Raw genomic sequence first — 21,880 nt, 5'->3', positions numbered from 1 at the left:
CATACATGGGGATGCATTATGGAAAAAATCTAGTATCTGCTTATCAGTTTTGCTGTGAACTCAAAACTGCTGTAACAAAATAAAGTCTATTTTTTAAAAAAGTTTTAGACATATAGACCCTACAATAAAAAACATCATGGAGGCCAGGCACACTGGCTCACTCCTGTAATCCCAGCACTTTGGGAGTCCAAGGCAGGTGGATCACAAGGTCAAGAGATCGAGACCATCCTGGCCAACATGGTAAAACCCCGTCTCTACTAAAAATACAAAAATTAGCTGGGCGTGGTGGCACACACCTGCAGTCCCAGCTACTCAGGAGGTTGAGGCAGGAGAATCGCTTGAACCCGGGAGGCGGAGGTTGCAGTGAGCTGAGATTGCACCACTGCACTCCAGCCTGGCAATAGAATGAGACTCCTTCTCAAAAAAAAAAAAATCATGGAAAATATACAATGTGCCTTCCTATAGTAACGGACTGTGGGAAAATAAGGGCATCACATTCCATGAGCTGCTGGCACACAAGACCCATTTTGTTTCAAGCACTAGGCTGGAGGGCTTGGACTGTACCAGAGACCAACAGTCCCCATTCAGAGTTTAGAAAGACATATAGGAAAATAAATTATTTACTTGCAAGTGCACAGAAACATAGCAATTAAAAACATATTAAAGAAAAGGATGTGAAATAGTCACATCCATCATTCTCCTATATCAAGTTCCTGGATTTTAGTCTTTATTTGTAGAGTAGTTTAGGAAGAGGGAAGTGAGAAGAAGTAAAGCAAAATGGTAATGAATGATTCTTTATGGTAGGTAAGTTAAAAGGCCTGTGAGATTTTCCTTCTAATTTCATCTAAAAAGCATGTAATCATATTTTAATCATAGACTTAGAGGCTAGATAGAGCCTGTACTCTGTGGACATTATTACAGGCTAGAGATGCTAGAGGAGCTATTATTACACGTCATCTGGCCCAACCCTTTCATTTTGCAGCTGAGGAAACTGCAGACCAGAGAGATTAAGTGATATACCCAACATCACCCAAGATCACTCAACCAGTTTAGTGACCTGCAGGACTAGCATCTAGGCCTCTGACCCATCTGTTATATGCTCAATGGTTAAAATGGACCAGAGCAAACAAATCACTTCATTATATGAACAAATAAGAAAATTATCCTTGCATTGGAATCCTCTCAAAGGTAATTGTATGCTTTTCAAATGTGGCTTTGAGAAACTTGCTGATCTTAAAAACAAAAGAGTTATAGAAGCCAAGGTGGACATTCAAGAGAGCATCAAGAAACAAAGATTTTGATGGAAGTCAAAATCAGCAAAAATAATCTCTTCAAGATAGGAAGCTGGATCAGATTACGTGTGACAGTAAGAGTCTAAGGACGTTTGTTAAATGAGTGCTCTTGACAACCCAAGCTCATTGGAACACCAGGAGGCTTAGAACCTCATGTTCCATTCTGTGTAAAGGAAGTTTTTCTACCATGATGAATACTAGGCCCAGGGTTTAGTTCATTCTTCCCATCTAGAACATTCTTTTCTCCTGGCTGCTCTTCCCAGTATGACTGCCTCTCAGTCTCATTAACCATGACCCCCTTCATGTGTAATTTACCCAGATTTTACTCATTTGTGAGCTTGAGGAGAAATGTGAGAGGGAGTCATGCAGGACAATTTGCCCTCAGACCTTGGACCCTACCTAAAGATTGTGAAATGACCATGGAGTTCCATTGTTATGGATATACACGAAACCCTGAATGGATCACTGGATGTGCTAGAGACTACGCAAAAACCCAAGGAAGCTCCTAGCACTTAGGTATTACCAGTTTCCAGGCTGGTGATGTTCTTGTAGTCTTAGACCAAAGCCGCTGAAGCTTGGGCATTGGCCTTGAGTCCTCAGGTTTTTCTGTTGCGGTCAAGGACTCTCAATGTCGAAAGTGCTAATAGAAAGCAGCACCTATTAAAGTCTCATGAAGCCCAGAGCTACAGACAGACATTATGAATATCCATAACTATTTACATTAAAATTTGCACATTGATATGGTTTGGGACTGGGCGGGGTGGCTCACACCTGTAATCCCAGCATTTTGGGACGCCAAGGTGGGCGGATCATTTGAGGTCAGGAGTTTGAGACCAGCCTGGCCAACATGGTGAAACCCCGTCTCTACTAAAAATACAAAAATTAGCCAGGCGTGGTGGCACAAACCTATAGTCCCAGCTACTTGGGAGGCTGAGGCAGGAGAATCGCTTGAACCCAGGAGACGGAGGTTGCAGTGAGCCGAGATCATGCCACTGCACTCCCGCCTGGGCAAGAGTGAGACTCCATCTCAAAAAAAAAAAAAAAAAAAAAAAAATATATATATATATATATATATGTATATATATATATACATATATATATATATATTTGGTTTGGATTTGTGTTCCCACCCAAATATCATGTTAAATTTTAATCCTCAATGTTGGAAGTGGGGCCTGGTAGTAGGTGACTGGATCATAGGGGCAGATTTCCCCTTTGGTGTTGTTCTCATGATAGTGAGCTATTACGAGATCTGGTTGATTAAAAGTGTGTAGTGCCTCCCACCTCATTCTTTCTTCCACCTGCTCTGGCCGTGTAAGACAAGTCTGCTTCCCTTTTACCTTTCACCATGATTGTAGCTTTCCTGAGGCCTCCCTGGCTATGCTTCCTGTACAGCCTGTGGAACTGTGAGCCAATTAAACCTCCTTTCTTTATAAGTTACCAGTCTCAGGTATTTCTTTATAGCAGTCAGTGCGAGAATGAACTAATACACACATTATTTATTTCTAAACTTTATGCAGACACAATCGGGGAAAGATTCAGGATGTGCTGGTATATTTCACCAGCTGGTTGCATTAGGCTCAACATAGAAATCTTGGGATATATATTTGTCACCTGTCAACCCAAGCTAAAGGTGTCCAACAAGAGAATATTTTCACTGTTCAGCAGGCAGCAAGAACTCCTTCCACAAACTCACATACTGATGAGGACAAACACCCCTGGTACATATCTCCCTTTGTTCTTTTTAAACCCCCTCTTCCCTTAAAGGCAGCCAGCCACCCCAAGGGGCAGCATGACAATAATGAAGAAGCCAGATGTCCACAGTCCCTCTTTCTGTAGCTCTGAGCTTCATGAGGTTGCAGTCGGGTGCCCTTTCAACACTGAGGGTACTTCACAACAATAGAAATACACAAGGACTCCACGGCGATACCCAAGCTTCAACTGCCTCAGGTTGCAGACTAAAACATCGCTGGTATGATTTTGATTTATACTTTTTGTTGTCACAGATGAGTTTCTGATGACAGTGGACAGGGGTTGGGCTGTCTGTCTCTGCTAAAGTGGCCCTTGTGTCCTCTTAGCAGTAGTGCTGGGGGCTCTGCCCAGAGTCTCACTTACTATGGAAAATGAAACATCAAAGCTACCATAGGTAAGTATCAGCATAAGCAAAGAAGAGCTTCTTAAAGAAGCTATGGCAAGAGGAACTTGGAAGTCTGGAATTGTGTTATATCCATGGCTTCACAAAAGAGAGGTCACATGTTTACCAAAGTAACATTACCTTTAGGAGGCAAGGCCAGAGAAATGGGGAAGCTTGGAAGTATCCTAAATTTGATAAATGTATTGGGAATACAGATTTTACGGTATGTTGCTGGGGACCCTTAAAGAAATTATTTTACTACAAAAATACCAGGACAGCCGGGATGGTCTATAAATCATTTAACTTCTTAATAGATACCTAGTTTGTTTTCCAGCTTTTCACTTTCATGAACAAGCCTGGGATGTGCAGTTTTGAGTGTTTGTCTAATTATTGCCTTTAGGTAGCCTCTGAAATATTATGCTAGATACAGTAGGAATGGTGCTGGGTGCATGGGGTCAGGGGACAGGGAGGTGTGGAAGCAGCTGAACTTGGTGAAGGTGACATTTAAAAGGGAATCCAAAAAGGCAAGAGAGTAAGTGTAGGGAAAAACAAACCAGGAACAAAGAAGACAAGAGCAGGGAGAGACAATGTAGGTTTTTTTTAAATAGCTTTAGTTGCTAATATTTCACACCTAAGCTTGTAGAACTGATGACTACCCCTCCTTTGTAAAAGCCTCACCTCTTGGTTACTTCATAACTCTCTGACCACTCCAGCCTCTCCTGGTTCCCATTTCTCTCTTCACTATTAAATGTAAGCCTTCCACGAGATTGTTTTTCTCCCTAGGGACTCTCCTCTGCCCATGGCTTTGGCCATCACATCCCTTGGCCTACATGCCAGGTCCTTTGTTCCAGTTCCAGCCTTTCTCCTGACCACCAATATTGCATTTCCTTCTGGGGGTCTCCACCTGGATGTCCCACAGGAGTTTCAAGCTTAACAGGACATCAGAAGTTTGTTACATACAATGAACAATAACTGTCACTCTTAAGCAGAATGTGGGAAACAGTAGGCTGGAGGGCTATGGAGAAAACGGGAGTGAATAAACCACAGTCTCTGCCCTCACTGGGCACATCATTCTGGGCAGAAGGCAGCAAAAATGCAAAGTGAGGTCATCCATGGCAGGTTGGAGGCCTGTCAAAGAGGCTGTAGATACTGACAAAGAGGAGAGAAAGATCACATAGACAGGCAAATTAGGAGGAGCGCCACAATGCGGTAGTAAATGCTATCTTCAAGGCAGCCTGAAAAAGGGGACTTGAATGAGCAGAGAGGAGGTGGCAGGAAAGGAAGACATTCCAATGGGAACAAAGTTCTGGAAAGAGCACAGCACCACCCTGTTAAGAAGATTAAGACCTCAGGGTCTTACACAACCATCCTGCTGACCTATTCTGCTTCTCTCTAGTCATTACCTTACACACGAAGCTAAACTTGGAACGGCCATATGCAGGAAAGCCTATTAAATTCAATCAACAATGAAGAGCCCTTGAAGGTCTTAAGCAACTGAGTAACATGGTAAGCCTCTGGCAGCAAGGGGGGATAGTCTCTTGAGAATGAAGGACAAGTTGAGATCCAAGAGATCTCCAGCAGGTCACTGGACATTGAAATCTGGAGTTCGGGAGAAGAATTGGGGTGCTACAGCCCCACATCTAAGAATCATCTTCCCAGAGGAGGGCAGATCAGCACCAAGGGGGTGTGGAGAGACAGGATCCCCAGCGGCAGAACCTTTCCAAGCAGCTATACTTTAGGTGGCCCGGAAAGGAGCTGAAGCTGGTGAGGGGCCAGAGAAGGTAGTCATAGAGGTGGGAGGCCAGCAGGAAGCAGGGAAATGGAAGTCAAGTAGGGGAGCTAAAGAGAGAGCCCTCAAGTGTTGTGCATGCTCAAGGAGAAAGACTAGGGAGGGACCCGTGGACTTAGAGATGTGGTGTCTATGCCCAAGGAGGAGGAGGACTAAAGACAGACTCATGGACTTGGAGATCAGGCATCTACGCCAAGAAGGAGCAGGACTAAGGAGAAACCCATGGACTCGAGATGAGTTTTCCATGCCCAAAGAAGAGGAGGACTAAGGAGAGACCCATGGACTTAGAGATGAGGGATCTTCTCTGCCACCATGTATTAGTCCTCTCCGCCAGGTCTTCCTACTCCTGTCAGACAGCCCAGCCTGTTCTCAGCCTGCCCTAGAGTCCTGCACCCCCAGGCCTCTGTTGACTTCACCTCTACACTCTCATCGATCCAGTCTCTCTCATTCTGTTTCAGTTTCCTTCACCTTTCTCTTAGTCATACCTCTTCTGGACAATTTCACTGTGACACAGAACTGACCATCTCCTGGCCTCCTCCATATTTCTTCTTCATTTGGTCCTGTACACTTTAGCCAGATGAGTTTCCCTAGAACCAAGCTCCAATCATGGTGTCCCCTGCTCAAATACTCTTGATAAGACTCCCCATTACCTACTGCTTAAAGGTCAAACTTCTTACAATGGCAGTCAAAGCTCTTATGTGCAGCTAACTTACCATGAGGGTGTCTCCTACAAAGCCCTTATGGATGCAAACCAAGCTTTTTTCTCCCAAATTGCTCTTATTTCTCTTAGACCACTCACTGCATTCAGACTTAGACCAGAGGCAATGCTTTGTTCCCTTGCAAGCAATCATAACCCACCTCCACATCTGCCCAGTTGGCTGTGTATTTCTCTTGTACAAGACTAGGCTCATTACTTCTTCTCCGAAATGTTTGTCACATTAAGTCCCCTCCTTGGGTAGGAGCAGAGGTCTCTCCTGGAAGAGGTAGCTGATAACTAGAAAACACGGAACTCAGTAAGGAGACCTTGCCCCCAGAGGAAAGGTATACCTTCCTTTCATGGCCTTTTTAGGGCTGGAATTTGAATGTGGTCGTGCTGGAGAGGGCTCTTAAGTGATAGAAAGATGCCTCCATGAGGAGGCAGGTGGCAAACTAAGAGGGACACCACAGAAGGTCCCCCCAGGTTGACGCTGGGTTCTACTTTTCATATTTTCCTCTCAGCAAATCTCCACTGAACACCTAGCACATACCAAGCACTATGCTATGTGCCAGCAGTGGTGTGCTGATAAACCAGCCATTGGAAAAGCAAAGGCCTTGATAAGTAGTGCTTGACAATTTCTGTGGTGTAAATATTCCCACTGTTGCTGATTTCAAGCTACCAACATGGTAATATGGAATGTGAAGCTGGGAAGGAATGTGTGCTGTACAACCTAGAGAGCTGGTACAGGGCCAGCCCCAGCACACCACTGGCTGGAAATAAAGCAGCAAATAGGACAGACAAGGCCACTGTCTCATGAAGCTTGGTCTAATGGGCACAAAGCTACTGTTTTGCTTCCATGGCTGACTTTGCTACCATCTTGATGGGTCAAGATCTGATTGTCTTAAGGAGTTTGCATCTCCCCTTGTACTCTTCTACTAGGCTATAAGGCCTTCGAGGACAGGGACCACATCATATACTTCATTCTGTCCCCAGCACCTGCATGAGGCTCTGCTCATGGGAGGCACAGCCAATTTGTTGGCTGACTGATTCCATGGTGGAGAGAGAGGGGCGATATCTGTTGAATGAATCCATATCTACTGGAAGCAGATCAGCTGTGCCGCCTACCCCAGAGGAGGGGAAGCAACCACAAGTTGGAGTAGCACAGCATTGGCCACAGGTAAATTACAAAACAGGGAGTTTATCCCAACTCTCCCCATTCACTAACCACCACCCCTTTCTACCTCCGGGCACCCCTGCATTGGCCAGTTCTCAGGCCTGACCTCAATTCTGACCCTGCACCATAGCAGGCCAAGGGCTTCAGTGGTCATACTGAAGGTGGGTGCTCAGACTTTCAAAATTGTGGGAACCATCAGAGTCATCCCTGGCTTCTCAAAGGGGTCCAAACCTTCCCTCCTCCCACCTCCAAAAGCGGTCACGTTCTCTGGCTTAAGCTGATGTGTAAGACAGAGAAAACAGGCATGAGCACAGCACGTTCCAAAGAACCACTTGTAGGCTGCCACACACAGCCAGGCTCTCACAATAAGAAAGAAAAGTGCCACCCTCCCCAGCATGGTGAGCCAAGCCAGTGGGAGGGCTCCCGCTCCTGCCCAGCAAGACAATGCAAACACCACCATCAATCTGCTTGCCCTGGGGAAATGGGGTTGCAGGGGCTGCTCCTATCAAAGCTGCAGACCTTGGTCCTTAGTGCTCAAGAGGAACAGGCATAGGCCCCGTGAAGGACGTCCCCTCTTGCCATCCACTCCCTTCTCATTTCAGGATTCCCACCACAGAGCCCACAACACTTCCAAGATCAGTACTTTATTTTCTCTAGCTCCAGTGTTTTGCAACTGTAGCAGCATATCGGAAACATCCCCACACAAAAACACACAATTCTCCCCTTCTTCAAAGAACTGGCAACAATTGAGAGGCAGAAACAATAGTTACTACAGGCATTTGAGAAATTTAAGAAATAACACTTTCTCACCCTTAAAACATACATTGTGCGTCTTGCAGGTAGGAAGCAGCAGTACATTTGTCATTCAAAGACACAATCATCCTTAAATAAAGTTAAATAAAACCTTATTGGCATAACAATGTGTTGGAGATGCAGCTTTATGGGGAGTTTGGAGGAAGGTGCTTGGAATAAGACATAAGCATTTTAAAAGAAAAAAAAAAATGAAGAAAGCAAACTACACATAGAATGTAACCCAGTAAATAGATTCAATGCAAAGTTAGTCATGGGGAGATTTCACCCATTTGGAAAAAATCACTTTATTGTTCTAAAATAAAGCTGTGATTTACAGGTAGTTGAACCTCAAATCATGGTTTGGGCAGAAGAGCTACTCACACACATCACGTACAAGTACGAGTGCTGTACTCAGGTGGCACTGACTGGCTGCAGATGTCACTCCAAAGACACCAATGACTGAGTACATGCAACGGTTATACTGAGTTGGTCACCAGGGTGGGATAGTGGAGTGGGGAGGCCTCTTCCTATTTCGCACTTTGCAATGTCAAAGTCACAATAAGAAACCGGACTGCAGTCTGCATGGGGCAATAATACCAACTTTGGAGATAAAGGCCAGAGGGGAAAGTTAATTTCTACAAAATTAACAAACACTTGTATCTGCTCAGTGCTTCACAACTTTCAAGGCTTTCCTCAACCTCCTGATGACCAGGCATGCAGGCTGGCCAAGTGGCTGCCCGAGCTGACTCATCCCTCATCACACAGGGAGGGGCCGGCAATCAGGGCCCACAGAACTCCAGGGTCCGGTTTTTGCCTTTCCATTTTTTTTTTTTTTTTTTTTTTTTTTTTGAGACAGAGTCACTCTGTCGCCCAGGCTCAAGTGCAGTGGCACAATCTCAGCTCACTGAAACCTCCACCTCCTGGGTTCAAGCAATTCTCCTGCCTCAGCCTCCCAAGTAACTGGGACTACAGGTGCCTGCCACCACGCCCAGCTAATTTTTTGTATTTTTAGTAGAGATGGGTTTTCATCATGTTGGCCAGGCTGGTCTCAAACTACTGGCCTCAAGTGATCCGCCTGCCTCGGCCTCCCCAAAGTGCTGGGATTACAGGCGTGAGCCACCACACCCCACCTTCACCTCTCCTTCTTGCATCCCCCTAACCAAAGGAGTGCTCCTAGAGAAATCAAGTTTATTTTCTAAACACCAGTGAAAGCAAAATCCAGTAGGAAATAACTTGCTTCAGTGTGGCATATCTTAAGTGGACCAAAAGGGGTGGGAGGATAATTTTTTTACAAATTTGCTTTAAATTCTACTTTGAAATTTAAGAATTTGATTTTTTTCTCCTCCATTTGCAGAATTTAACACCATTTAACATGAACCCAAGGCAGGTTGAGAGCGGAGATGTAAACATTTTCAACAGCAGCGTGGACTTCACGGCTTTCTACATCCCCATGTGGGTTGAGGCTGCAACTGGTTTTGGGGAGTGGGGGGCAGAGCAGGGAGAAGGCGTTAACCCCCAGATGGGACAGGGCAGCAGCCAAGCCCCACAGCCCAGCTGCAAGGGGCTGTTCACGGGGCACACGTGGGAGGTACCCAGTTTGGCTCTTTCCCATCCCTGATCTGAAAAAGGAAGTCAACTGACTGATAAAATTCCTCATCGCTATTAGGGCAAAATCTACTCCCCAAGGCACTGTGTGCATGGTCCCAAGATGGAAATTCTCCACGTGTTACTTCCTAGGCAGTAGCACCACTCAAAAGAATCCAGGCCTGAGCCTCCTTGGTGAGAGGCACCACACTGACCGTGGTGGGTGGCGGCAGGTCAGGACCCGGCTCACTGAAATGCAAACACACATGAGCTTCCTGCTCATTTTTAAAGACAAGCTCCAGTGAGGGCTCCAAATCAGAGACAGTGCAGCTCGTCTCATCGGTATTCCCTTGCACGGCAGCCTGGCAGAGCACCAAATGGCACGGCCAGGGAAAACGGGCTTGTATTTTCTGAGCGGCAATCTGACTCGGCACACACCATTTCAGAAAGCGAGGCTGCAAAGCCTGTGTTCTCAGGTGACGCAGAGCAGACAAGGATGCAGAATAGCTTCTGGAGAGGGGTCTTCCGACTCCGGCATAAGGGTCCAGCTCAGACCTCAGCCGCAGGGCCCTAGCAGATAGGCCTGGCTCTTGTCACATGCAGTGAGAAGCTGTGACATGAGAATTAATAGTTGGGACAAGACAGGGGGACAGAAAAAGACCGGAGACATGCTTCCCTAGACTGCACAGGGAAACACAGGAGATGAGATTCAGTCAAAACACACATAGATCACGTTACCTGAAGTGCCTGAGTTAAAAGGCTGATGCAGAAATAAGTCCTAGGATGAAGGTAGGATTTATCCCAAACACCTGCCCCACAAGTCGCCACATGCTGCCTATCAAGGGCTTCTAAGTGCTGACCCGGGAAGGCAGGCATTCACGTCACTCACAACCCGGGGAGGAAGCGGTCTCAGCAGGTTTATGCCCAGCCACCCCAATTCTACTGGGCTCCACCACCCTCCAGCGGGCGAGATCCTGCCACCCGGCATGTGTGCGTGTGTGTACACAGCAAGAGAAAATAGGCCAGGGCCAGATCTCTGGTCCTGGAATTTTGGGGAAAGACAAAGGAAAAAGGCACATGAAGGTGGCTGATTGAATTTAAAAGCAAAAAAAAAAAAAAGGTAGCTGCAAGTGACATATCATTATTTTGATTTTTTTAACGTACCTTTTCTCCCCCATGAAAAGAGAAATTCAAAATATAAACTTTATTATTTTACATTCAAGTGAAACTTCCATCTGGAGGGGCTAAACACAGCTGCAGGCCACATTCACTGATGTATTACTTTGGTGCCTTTTTCGTTCACCTGATGGAAGAATTCAACCCTCTTATTTAAAAACATAACAACAACAACAACAAAAACAGCTGGAGAGTCCCAGCCGTAATACTAGGTGTAGACACGCACAAGCACACACACAAATTCAAAAACTTCTACATAGAAAAATAAAGGATAAACATTATCCATCTATTTTGTACTGTGTAATGGAACTTTTATATACATAAATTTTTTTTTTTTTTTTTTTTTTTTTTTTTTACTGTTTTCGGTCACTGCAAATTTTCTTCCCTCCTCTGGGATCTAAGGATCCAGGGAGGAGGCTGCCACAGTGAAGCAGAAAAGCTACATTCTGCCCAGGGAGGAAGAGAAAAAGCAATTTCTCGCTCCCCTTCCCAAGTCTTTCCTGTCCACCACCACCTCGGATGTCCCTGCAGACAGCCTTCCGGTGAGCGGCCGTCCCGTCCCCTCCTCTCTCTAAGGCATTGGGGAGCAGAGGGCCCATAGGCAGCACCCTGCAAAAACAAAAATGATCTAGGTGTGAGGAGAGGGCAAGGGGCTGGATGCAGGGAGAGAATGACTTTAAGAAAAGATTCTATGATCCCTTCCCACAGACTGTTCCTTTAGTATGGAGCTCGATTTTCCAGCTGGCGCTTGGTGAGGAAGTACTTGAAGAACTCATAGACAGACCAAGAAATGGCGGTGGAGGGCATCTGGTAGATGACACGCGCCTGGATGCCTTTGAAGTAGCCGGCCAGGCCGTTGAGCTGGTACACCGTCCGGAAGGCATTGGCCATGCCCGACAGCCGGCCGCTGATGTTGGCCAGCGAGAGGGCCACGTTCTCCTGAGTGTTGAGAAGGGTCTTACAGACGTCCAGGGGGGTCGTGGCGGCCGCGGCGAGGGCCCCGGCCAGCCCGCCTGAGATGATGTGGGACTGCGGGTTGTAGGTCCGGTGGGGGTTGACCTGCTCCTGCAGGAACTCGTAGGTGATGAAGTGGATGGACTGGAAGGGGATGTTCATGGTCAGCTGTGTGGTGTAGCTCCGGTAGAAGGCCCCCAACCCCTCGGTCCTCCACACCGTCCGGATGCAGCTGATTGCTGACCGGTGCTGCGAGTTGTACATCTGCAAGCGCTGCTTCACCACTGTGGTTGGAACCGCGGGGCAGGCCAGACGGACAGCCAGTGGGCAGTGGGTTGGATGTGGCCCCACCCCAGGTCGGAATGAAGCCAAGCCATAAAGAGAAACAAGCCAGTTAGACACCGGAAACAGGCAAGAGCCAGCACACACAGCCCTAGTCTGAGCAGCCGCAGAGGGCCAGCTCCTGGCAGTCCTGGGTTAAAATCCATTTTTATCTCCAGGACTCACGCCTGGAAGGTGGCTATTTCCGTAAGTCTCTCCTGCCTGAATCTTGCTGAAGGCAGCCCCCGAACCAGGCAGCCACTTCAGGCTAGAGTCGCTGATCTATTTCCCAGATCCTGGCTACCCCTGGTAGGAACCCTCAGGACCCAACACAAAGCTGAATCCTGTCCCCTGTCCCCTCTGCCCTCCTCCTTCCCCAACACATCTACTGGAAGCATGTCCCCTCGGGTATTCTCAGGGGTTTGTGCCTCTAATGGTAATTCTAGCTTCTGTGACACAGTGTGTTTGGAACAGACGCTAGAATTATGTCTACCCAAGTTCAATAACATTCTAACTGGAGTTCACAGGACAAGAGGCAAATGAGACTAACAGTGGTACCTTAGGCTCAGGGTTTTAATGGCCTCATGTATTGCCAAATAAATACATACAATGTGCTTTACTTTTAAACAAATAAAGACTGTAAACCAATAGTTATGACAAAGAGAAAGAGAGTTTGAGCCTCACTTTTTTCTCCTTTAAAAAAGATAAACAAAACCCTTGCTTGGTTACACAAAGTTAACTACCTGTTTACTGACCAGGTCCCTGAATGAACCACCATAAAAAGAAACCCAAGATATAGAATACGTAAGCGAATATTTACTTGGGCATTTTTAGGTTTTTCATTGAACTACTTCCAAGAAGGGTTTCCTCTCCACGCACCCCCCCCCACCCCCCCGCCGCCGCTTACCTAAGAATGCCTCTTTCCTGCACCCAAAACACTCTATCTTGAACGCATTCATTACAGGACAAGCCATGAAGGCAGGTCAGTTTACTTAAGGACATCACATCTCTTGAGAAAGATAATGTGTAAAAAACAAAACAGAATACGAGCTGTCTGTCTTTGTAAATAAACAAAGTAGAGAGCTGAGAAAAGGGGGAAAGGTGTGTGTCCCTCCAGCATGCCTCGTGCGGCACACGATAAAGAAATCAATGGGAATGGAGAAGGTGATTTTCTTCACCTGCCCATCGGGTCAACCTCAGCACTCAGACCACAGAGACTCCCCGCCCACCTCCCAACCTGCCCCATCACAACCCTGAAGGTCAGACCAAGTCCTCTATCTGCTAGGACATGGAAGGTAGCTGAGAGCAAATTTAATAGCTTCACCTTGAAAGACAAAAGATAGGCAAACTTATAGCATGAGACTTAAAATGAAACTTTTCTCTCCAATTCTCCCTTCTGGCCAGGAACTATTTTCAGATGAGGCAAAAAGGTGAAAAGAGCTCCACAGCTCACCTAAAGCCACTGCCAGGTAGAGAATGACCCAGCTGAAGGCCTGCCCAGTGCCAGGCCCAAAAGGTACTCACTATTCAGACACGAGCTGGCTAAGACGCCGGGATATATAAAAAGGGAAAAGACTCTGGTCTGCCCAGCTGAGGCTTGCTTCATATTACCCCCGAAATTTAAAAGAACAAAAAGAAGATAATGTGGAAAGAGATGGCTGAAACAAAATGACCCAATGTTAATTTCTGAAGCACAGTGATGGACACATTGGGGTTCATCATACTATTCTCTCCACATTCACATCTGTTTGAAATGTGATCCATAATCTTCATATTAAAAACAGTCAAATTGAACACCAGCCCTAAAGAATAGCCTCTGATGGGTTCCCCGTACATTTGTCTAGGATTGATAAGGGTTAATAAGGGCTAAGAGAGTGAGTGTGTGTGTATGCACACATAGGTTTTAGAATAGTGCAAAAGCATGCAACAGAATCACCAAGAAACAGATTCTGGTCCCTAGCTCCAGGGATTCTGATCCAGTAGGCTCAGTGTAGAGCCTGAGAATTAGCCTTTGTTTTCTTTTCTGTTGTGAGGCAGTCTTGCTCTGTCGCCCTGGCGGAGTGCAGTGGTGCAATCATGACTCACTGTAGCCTCAACCTCCCAGACTCAAGCAATTCTTCCACCTCAGCCTCCTGAACAGCTGGGACTACAGGCACGCACCACCACACCTGGCTAATTTTTGTATTTTTCATAGAGACGAGGTCTCATTATGCTGCCCACGCTGGTCTTGAACTCCTGGGTTCAAGAGATCTGCCTGCCTTGGCCTCCCAAAGTGCTGGGATTACAGTTTTAAACCACCATGCCGGCCAGAATTAGCATTTTTCTTTTTTTTTTTTTTTCTTTTGAGATGGAGTCTGGCTCTGTGGCCCAGGCTGGAGTACAGTGGTGTGCTCTTGGTGCACTGCAACCTCTGTCTGCTGGGTTCAAGCGATCCTCCCACCTCGGCCACCCCAGTAGCTGGGATTACAGGTGCACACACCACACTAGGCTAATTTTTGTATTTTTAGTAGAGATGGGGTTTCTCCATGTTGGCCAGGCTGGTCTCGAACTCCTGACCTCAAGGGACCCGCCCACCTCGGCCTCCCAAAATGCTGGGATTACAGGCATGAGCCACTGCACCCGGCCTCAGAATTAGCATTTCCAACACCCCTCAAGATGTCTGATGCTGCTGGTCTGTAGAACACACTTTGAGTAGCTCCGAGCACAGGTATACCAAAAACTCATATGTTCACGTCCCTTCTTGAGGCCTTTCCTGTCTGCTCTGACTGGAGACCAGGAGCCGCCCTGCCCACCTTCAGTCCTCTCCACTCCCCCACCACCATTTTTTGTGCCCCTTTGCATATCCCCTACTGCCCCTCCCTGGGACCATGAAACATTACCTTCTGCTGGATTCATTACCGCATCGTGGAGCAGGGTGGCCATACTCCCAGCTATCCCTGCAAAACAAACTCCAGAAAATTACCCTCTGCGATCGGGTGTTCTCAGGAAGTTCCTGGAACCTAAAATCAGACGGAACCCAGGACTTAGCTTTCTAAGAAGCAAAATGTACTACCAGCTCCGCCCAGGTGAGCACTGACTCTTAAAACCCTAAAGTGATGCTGGAAATATGATAAAAATGGGGATGGTTAATTTAGGCACACTCACCCACATTTTAATCTTGCAAAAATATGGTTTTCTTTCTTGTAGTCAACCCTGGGAAAAACCTAAACCTGCAAGTGTTGGTGGTTCCCAGAAACCACACACCATGGCTTTTTCCACTGTCTAGATGTTAACTCTCTCTCGTCCCTTGCCTTTGTCTACACATTAACTCACTTTGCCCTTAAGCTGGGGCCCTGAAAGGAGATAATATCATATCTACAGCTGAGAAGGGGGAAAAAAGAAAATCTGGTTAAAATCCAGGCTTTAAAAAAAAAAAAAAAAAAAACTGGGCAAGAGAAGAGGAAATCAGGAGAATCTGCATTTTGTAGATTTCCAGGGTCAGTCTGCAAAGCGACGGGACTGACCCCATCTGAGAGTCGGGTCAGGCCTGGCTTCAAGAACCAGGAACCTCAAAAGCCAGAATCAGGCCTGGAATTTTGCTTTTGGCTTTGAGTTTCCTCCCTTTGCGGTGACACTGCCCCGTAATTAAAATGACCACGGGAAGGGGGAGGAATGAGGAACACCAGGATGACTCTTCAGCAATGCATGTAATACCCACTCCCCCACCACACACACACTTATAATCATTCCCAGCGAGATCACCACAGCATACACCACACATTGCAGAAACAGCGCAGGGCAGCACTTGGCATAAAATGGATTCCGTCAAATCTCTTTCAAGGAGCGAAACCGTTACATAAGGCAGTTTCAGCAAAAGAAGGGCCCCAATGTCATAGAATCAGGGGTAGGTCAGGGCATAGCTCTTTAGAGATCATCTCAATAAATGCACTAATGGCCAATTTTTACAAAGCAAAACAAGTATCTGCAAACCAGCCAGGCACACTTATGACCAAGGTTGGGTAATGGGAGGAGAGATGCTTTTTGAGCAGAGTAAAAAGAGAGGGGGAGAAGTTATTGTTGGTCATATCTATGTCTCCATTGTTGAAAAAAATGAATTTTGTCAAAATAAAAGTACTTTATGCTGCTATCCATATTTCCATTCCAAACCCAAACAAGAAACAACAAAAGCCAACCCCACTGGAGAGGAGAAAATAAAAGCTCAGCCCTCCCCAATAAAACAGGCCTTATGTAAGAGCTGCTGGCAGATTTGCACCCCCCCACCCCGCCTCTCTCCCTCAAAACAACCAAACAAAATGATTTCAGCCCTTGCTTGCAGAGAGATGAGACTCAGACAAACAGAAGAGAATGGGGGTAAAATTCCCAAATCCCCGGAAGCTTAAGGTGGGAAAGGCCTTCTGCGTTGCACGAGTCCTTTGTCAGCCATAAAACTTCTTGACCTTTTAAAGCTTAGTTAGATCTTGGCGTTGTAGAGACCTGTTGTACCAGTTTTTAAATAGTCTCAAAGAAGCTGTCCAGATAACTTTTTTTTTTTTTTGAATCCAGCATTCAAAAGTTTTGTTTCTATTCAGGGTTTCTCCTATGTCTGATCATTAATTGCTTTTGAATGTTTAAAAACAAAACAAACAAAAAAATAGAAAAGAAAACCCGCATAACAGTAAAACCAAAACACCTCTGTCACTGATTTCTCCCCAGGCTTCAGAAAGCGGAGGGGAACAGAAAAAACCATGTGTGTGCGCGCGCGTGTGTGTGCGTGTGTCTGGGTGTGCGTTGCACACACAACTCTGAGTTCTTTATTCGTGAGCAAGCGGGCCGAAGTCGAGGCGGCTGGGTCACAGGGAGGAACACCCTGGGGAGGGACGTGTTGAAGAAGAGAACTTTCTAACTCCAGACAAATGCTTTCAAAATACCGTTGGCTAGGTGGCTGTTTCCTTGGTGGTGGAAAACGTCATTTAAAGTCCTTTTCATGTTTTCATAGCAGGCAAAATACATGGCGTGGGCCGGCCCTGCACCCATGATCATGACGTTGACGCCCCGCAAGGGCCTCCAGAAGCCTTCAGTCCGCATGATTTTCTTGAGGGCTCCGTAGATACTTGTATACCGGGCTTTGGGATCTGGACTCAAACTCTGCATTCGTGTCTGGGAGCGGGCAAGAAGAGAAAACAAACAAACAAAAAATAGAGTTAATCAGGATGGTAAAGAAGGAAAATAAAACGTGGAGAAGGAGATCGAGAAAACAATGTTCATAGTTTCACAGGATTTCTCTAGGAAGGAAACGTATTTGAAATCAAAATGAATTCTACATGGACATAATGAAATCTACATGAATGTGTGCACGTAGATTTCACTATGCTCCATAAAGGCAGAAAGAGAGAGAAGGCTGTGGAAGAGGAAGACCTTCCCCTGCCACTGGCAAGTTGTCTGGCCTCTGGGGAATCCCTTAACTTCTCTGGGCCTTAAGACCTTCAGTTAAAATAACAGGTTTGTTGCAAGCAGCAAACCAAACAATGCATATGGAAACCCTTCAAAAACTCAGAGTCCTAGATAGATGTAGAATTGTCCTGTGGTGCCCACACTGGTTGTGAAGACTTCTGTGTCCTCACTTATCTGAAACCTCCATGTTCTGGAAGCTCCTATTCAGTCCCAACACCATGAAATCTCCCCAAATCCTCCAGCCCTCACTTGCCTTGTCACCTCTAAATACCTTTTTACATTTCCTAAGTTGGCACTTAAATATAAATGGTCTTGTTCTTAATTTCTTTTTTTTTTTGAGTAAAAGCAAGTTTGTTAAGAAAGTAAAGGAATAAAAGAATGGCTACTCCACAGACACAGCAGCATTCTTAATTTCTTCATATGCATAATTTTGTCTCCTTGAAGCAGAGACCTGGCTTTCCCCTCCTCTGCCATCCCTAGGACACCACCCAGGAGGGAAAAGCTCTTGCACAGGTGTGATGGTTAATTTTATGGGTCAGCCTGGATGAGCCACAGTACCCAGATATTTGATCTAACACTAGTTTAAATGTATGTATGAAGGGATTTTCTAAATGAGATTAACATTTAAATCAGTAGACTCTGAATAAAGTAGATTAACCTGTATACTGTGGGTACATACACCTCATTTAATCAGCTGAAGGCCTCGTGAGAAAAAAACTGGGTCTCTCTCCAGGAAGAAATTCTGCCTCCAGACTGCCTTCGGACTCAAACTGTAACATCAGCTCTCCCTAAATCTCTAGCCTGTAGATTTTGGACTTGCTAGTCCCCACAATCATGTGGGCCAATCCTCAAAGTAAATCTCTCGATTTCTAGGTAGGTAGGTAGGTAGATCAGACAGATAGGTAGGTAGGAAGGTAGATCAGATAGATAGGTAGGTAGGTAGGTAGGTAGGTAGACAGACAGACAGACAGACAGACAGAGATAGGTAGGTAGGTAGGCAGACAGACAGACAGAGATAGAGAACAGGCAGAGAGTTAGACAGATAACCTCTGTAGCCGGATATAGATGTCTCTGTCTCTCCTGGTTTCTGTCTGCTAGGACCCAAGGAAGGTCTTCAACCAAAGGCTGGTCTTACAAACCCAAGTAGACTTTACACATCCTATTACCTGTTTCTCTGGAGAACTCTGACTAGTACAGTAGGTAAGAAATACTTGCCAAGTAGAAGATCCACCACGGCTCAGTCCCACCAAAGTAACCACATTCCTTCCCTCCTTCTTCCTCCCTCTCACCCTCTCTTCCTCCCTCCCTCCCTTCCTCCCTTCCTTCTTTCCTGCCTCCCTCCTTTCCTTCCTTCCACCCTTCCCTTCCTCCCTCCCTCCCCGACTCCCTCCCTCCCCTACTCCCCCCCAACACACATCCTAGAGGAGAAGCTTTTCAACTTTTGGCAGGGGTATCCTTTAATCTCCAAACAAAATCATACAAAAAATCTAATCCTATATATAAAAAAGGAAGGCTTCTCTGATTGAAGATGGGCAAAGGACTCTCTGGGGCTCCCTCTCACTCCCCGGGACAGAGAGCCCCAGGTACCCCAGGGCTTGGAGGAACAGTGAAAACCAATCAGCTGAATTAGTGGTCATTTTCAGAGTTCAGATTTCACCAGCTATTAAAACCACAAAGCAAATGGACACACCAAGGCCAACTTTTTATTTTGCCCAGAAAGGACACAAAAACAATAACAATATAAGCAACAATCACCACCGCCCTCTACCACAAACATCATTTCCTAAAAGAAAGGGCATTTTTAATGCTTAAAAAAAAGTAAGGAAGACTACCTCTGATTATAAAATGGTATCTTAAATTAGATTTAGCTTTATTTTTATTTTTTTCTTTGATACAGAGTCTCACACTGTAGCCCAGGCTGGAGTGCAGTGGCGCAATCTCAGCTCAGTGCAACCTCCGCCTCCCACGTTCAAGCGATTCTCCTGCCTCAACCTCCTGAGTAGCTGGGATTACAGGCACCCTCCACCACGCCCAGCTAATTTTTTATATTTTTAGTAGAGATGGGGTTTCACTATGTTGGCCAGGCTGGTCTCAAACTCATGACCTCGAGATCCACTTGCCTCGGCCTCCCAAAGTGCTGGGATTACAGGCGTGAGCCACTGCACCCAGCCAGATTTAGCTTTATTAAAAACTCGCTACTCTGCTCCCTTTTTCCTACCACAGACTGGTGAAAACATCTTCTGGCCCAGCCCAAGGCAGCTGCCAAGACACCTGGGCCCCACGGTCCTGGGGAGGGTAGCCCTGCACCCTTTTCTTTTTTAAAGTGATTTCAATTTTAAGTCTTTTCAAAAAGGATTTGATCTGATTTAATAAGATGATACATTAGGCTAGGTGTGATGGCTCACACCTGTAATCCTGGCGCTTTGGGAGGCCAAGACAGGAGGATCGCTTGAGGCCAGGAGTTTGAGACCAACCTGGGCAACATACTGAGACCTCATTTCAACAAAAAAATTAGAAATTAGCCAGGCATGGTGGCACACCTCTGTAGCCTTGGCTATTTGGGAGGCTAAGGTGGGAGAATCCCTTGAGCCCAGGAGTTTGAGGCTGCAGTGAGCTATGTTTGTGCCACTGCACTCCAGCCTAGGTGACAGAACAAGACCCTGTCTTAAAAAAAAATTAAAAAAGGGATACATTATAAGCAAGAAAGACCAAGGGAAGGACAAGCAAGTGCATGTGCCAACCAAGAATGTATCTGAAGCAAGAGAATACCCAGGCCATGGTCACAACACCTCATTCAGCTCCCGATGGCCTGTTGGCCAGACCAAATGAAGATGTACACACCATGCCAAGTGTTCACGCTGGGAAGGAAGAGGCAAAACTCCTCCTTTAGGACATATGAAATCGCTCAAGTTTTAGAGCAAATAAAGCTTCGCGTGTCACCTGGCTTCTTCTTATACTTGCCCCTGACAAAAAGCAAGGGTACCAGGTGGTACAACGTGGCTGTCAAGAACCCCAGCTTTGGAATCGGAGAGAACTGGGGCTGAATTCAGATTCCATCACTCATGGTGTGACCCTGGGCAAGGTCATTAAACTCTCTAAGTTTGAGTTTCCCCACTTGAGAGAATGGTTGGGAAAATTAAATGGGATAATATGTGTCTAAAACCATCAATATTGTCAGTAATAACACAAGAGTCCCCTGTCGAGGGGCTACCTGACGGTGATTCATGGAGAGGCCAAGTGATAGGGTTCTAGTGTGTGATCTTCCAGGGTTGTGCAGGCCACAGAGGTGGGGTTGTGTTTGTCTTGTTCACAGCAGATCTCCAAGGACCAGTAAGATGATTTATTGGGAACCCAATAAATATTTGTTGAATGAATGAATTGATGAACAAACTAACCCAACTTAGAATACCCACCGGTGTGAAAGGGTACTGTGTCTCGTCTCTTAGACCACCACCCCTAAATAGGAGCCACAATTTCTTGGACTTAGCTGTGCTTGCCACCACCTTTAATTTGGACCTTTTCATATCAATGCAAAGTTCACGTGTCACCGCATTTCTCAAGCCTGGGTGTGATCTGCAGAACCACATATGGAGCCAAGGCAACCTGTCCCGGGGGGCCTAACATGGGCCTGTGAACAAGAAGTGGCTCCAGGCAGCGCCCTTCAGGGGAGAGGCCCCCACACCTTGGAGAATAGCAGTGCAGCTTCTTGGGGATGAGCCCTGGCTGGAGCCCTGAGGTTTCCAGCCTAGGTCAAGGTCCTACCAAGGTTTTGCAAGCCCAGCCTATGGTCAAAGGCCTTCCTTAAGTTCCAGAGCCCCATTGAGCAGGGGTGGCAGTCTGAGCAAACACAGAGCATGGAGAACTGGCTACTGAGATCGCACTTTGGACCTGATGCTGGCTCTGGCTACAACCCAGTGGCCTTGGCCACGGCATCTCATCTCTCTGGTCCCCAGTGTCCTTGACTGGAAAATGAAAGGGAGGATCAGAGCAGGGGCTGAAGATCAGAATTACCTGGGAAATGTTTGAAAATACCTATCCATAGACACCACCCTGGCACACACTGATTCAAGTCTTCTTTTTCTTTTTAAAATTCCCCAGATGATTTCGATCAGGACTCAGTTTGGGGAACCACTAAGTGACCAGATATCTAGACCCCCTTCCAGCCCCAGCCCTCTGCCTGGGCAGTAGGGAATTACCCCTGGTTACCTATGGAGGGAGTGGCTGAGTGAGGGCAGAGGGCACAGAGGGTGCCCAGGCTGTACAGCCACCCAGCCCGAGGTTGTCAATCTCAATTCCAGCTCTGGGACCTCAAGCAGGTTCCTTAACCTTAAGGCATGGCCATCCTTGGCTGGAATAATCGCCCAGAGAGCTGCTGGGAAACACTTGGCACAGGCTGGCTGTCAACAATGACTGTCCCCATCCCACCCCACGATATACATGAAGCCATCAAGAGGGTCTCTCCTTTACAAAACTGCTCATGTCAGCCAGTTGGAGGCTGGCATCACACCAAAACTTACAGGGACATTTGGGACTGATT

At 46.5% G+C, this 21,880-nt stretch overlaps 1 protein-coding gene across 6 annotated transcripts in view; it reads right to left on the bottom strand.

The window, feature by feature from the left end:
• Positions 1 to 7,714: 7,714 nt before the first annotated feature.
• The window catches only part of SLC25A37 (solute carrier family 25 member 37), a 46,494-nt gene continuing 32,328 nt past the window's right edge, over positions 7,715 to 21,880 (bottom strand). For 5 of the 6 annotated variants that reach the window (XM_002818905.6, XM_054561360.2, XM_063726594.1 and 2 more), the window contains 3 exons: positions 16,821 to 17,049; positions 14,793 to 14,849; positions 7,715 to 11,876 (listed from right to left, as the gene is read on the bottom strand). In XM_002818905.6, coding sequence (XP_002818951.1) covers positions 11,356 to 11,876; positions 14,793 to 14,849; positions 16,821 to 17,049 — 807 coding nt within the window. In that variant the 3' untranslated portion in view covers positions 7,715 to 11,355. Of the gene's footprint in view, positions 11,877 to 14,792; positions 14,850 to 16,349; positions 16,623 to 16,820; positions 17,050 to 21,880 lie in introns of those variants that run through there. The other variant, XM_054561361.2, reaches the window with a different exon arrangement.

The sequence above is a fragment of the Pongo abelii genome, chromosome 7 (genome assembly GCF_028885655.2).
Source record: "Pongo abelii isolate AG06213 chromosome 7, NHGRI_mPonAbe1-v2.0_pri, whole genome shotgun sequence".
NCBI lineage: Eukaryota > Metazoa > Chordata > Mammalia > Primates > Hominidae > Pongo > Pongo abelii.
This window is presented reverse-complemented; position numbering and strand designations above follow the sequence as displayed.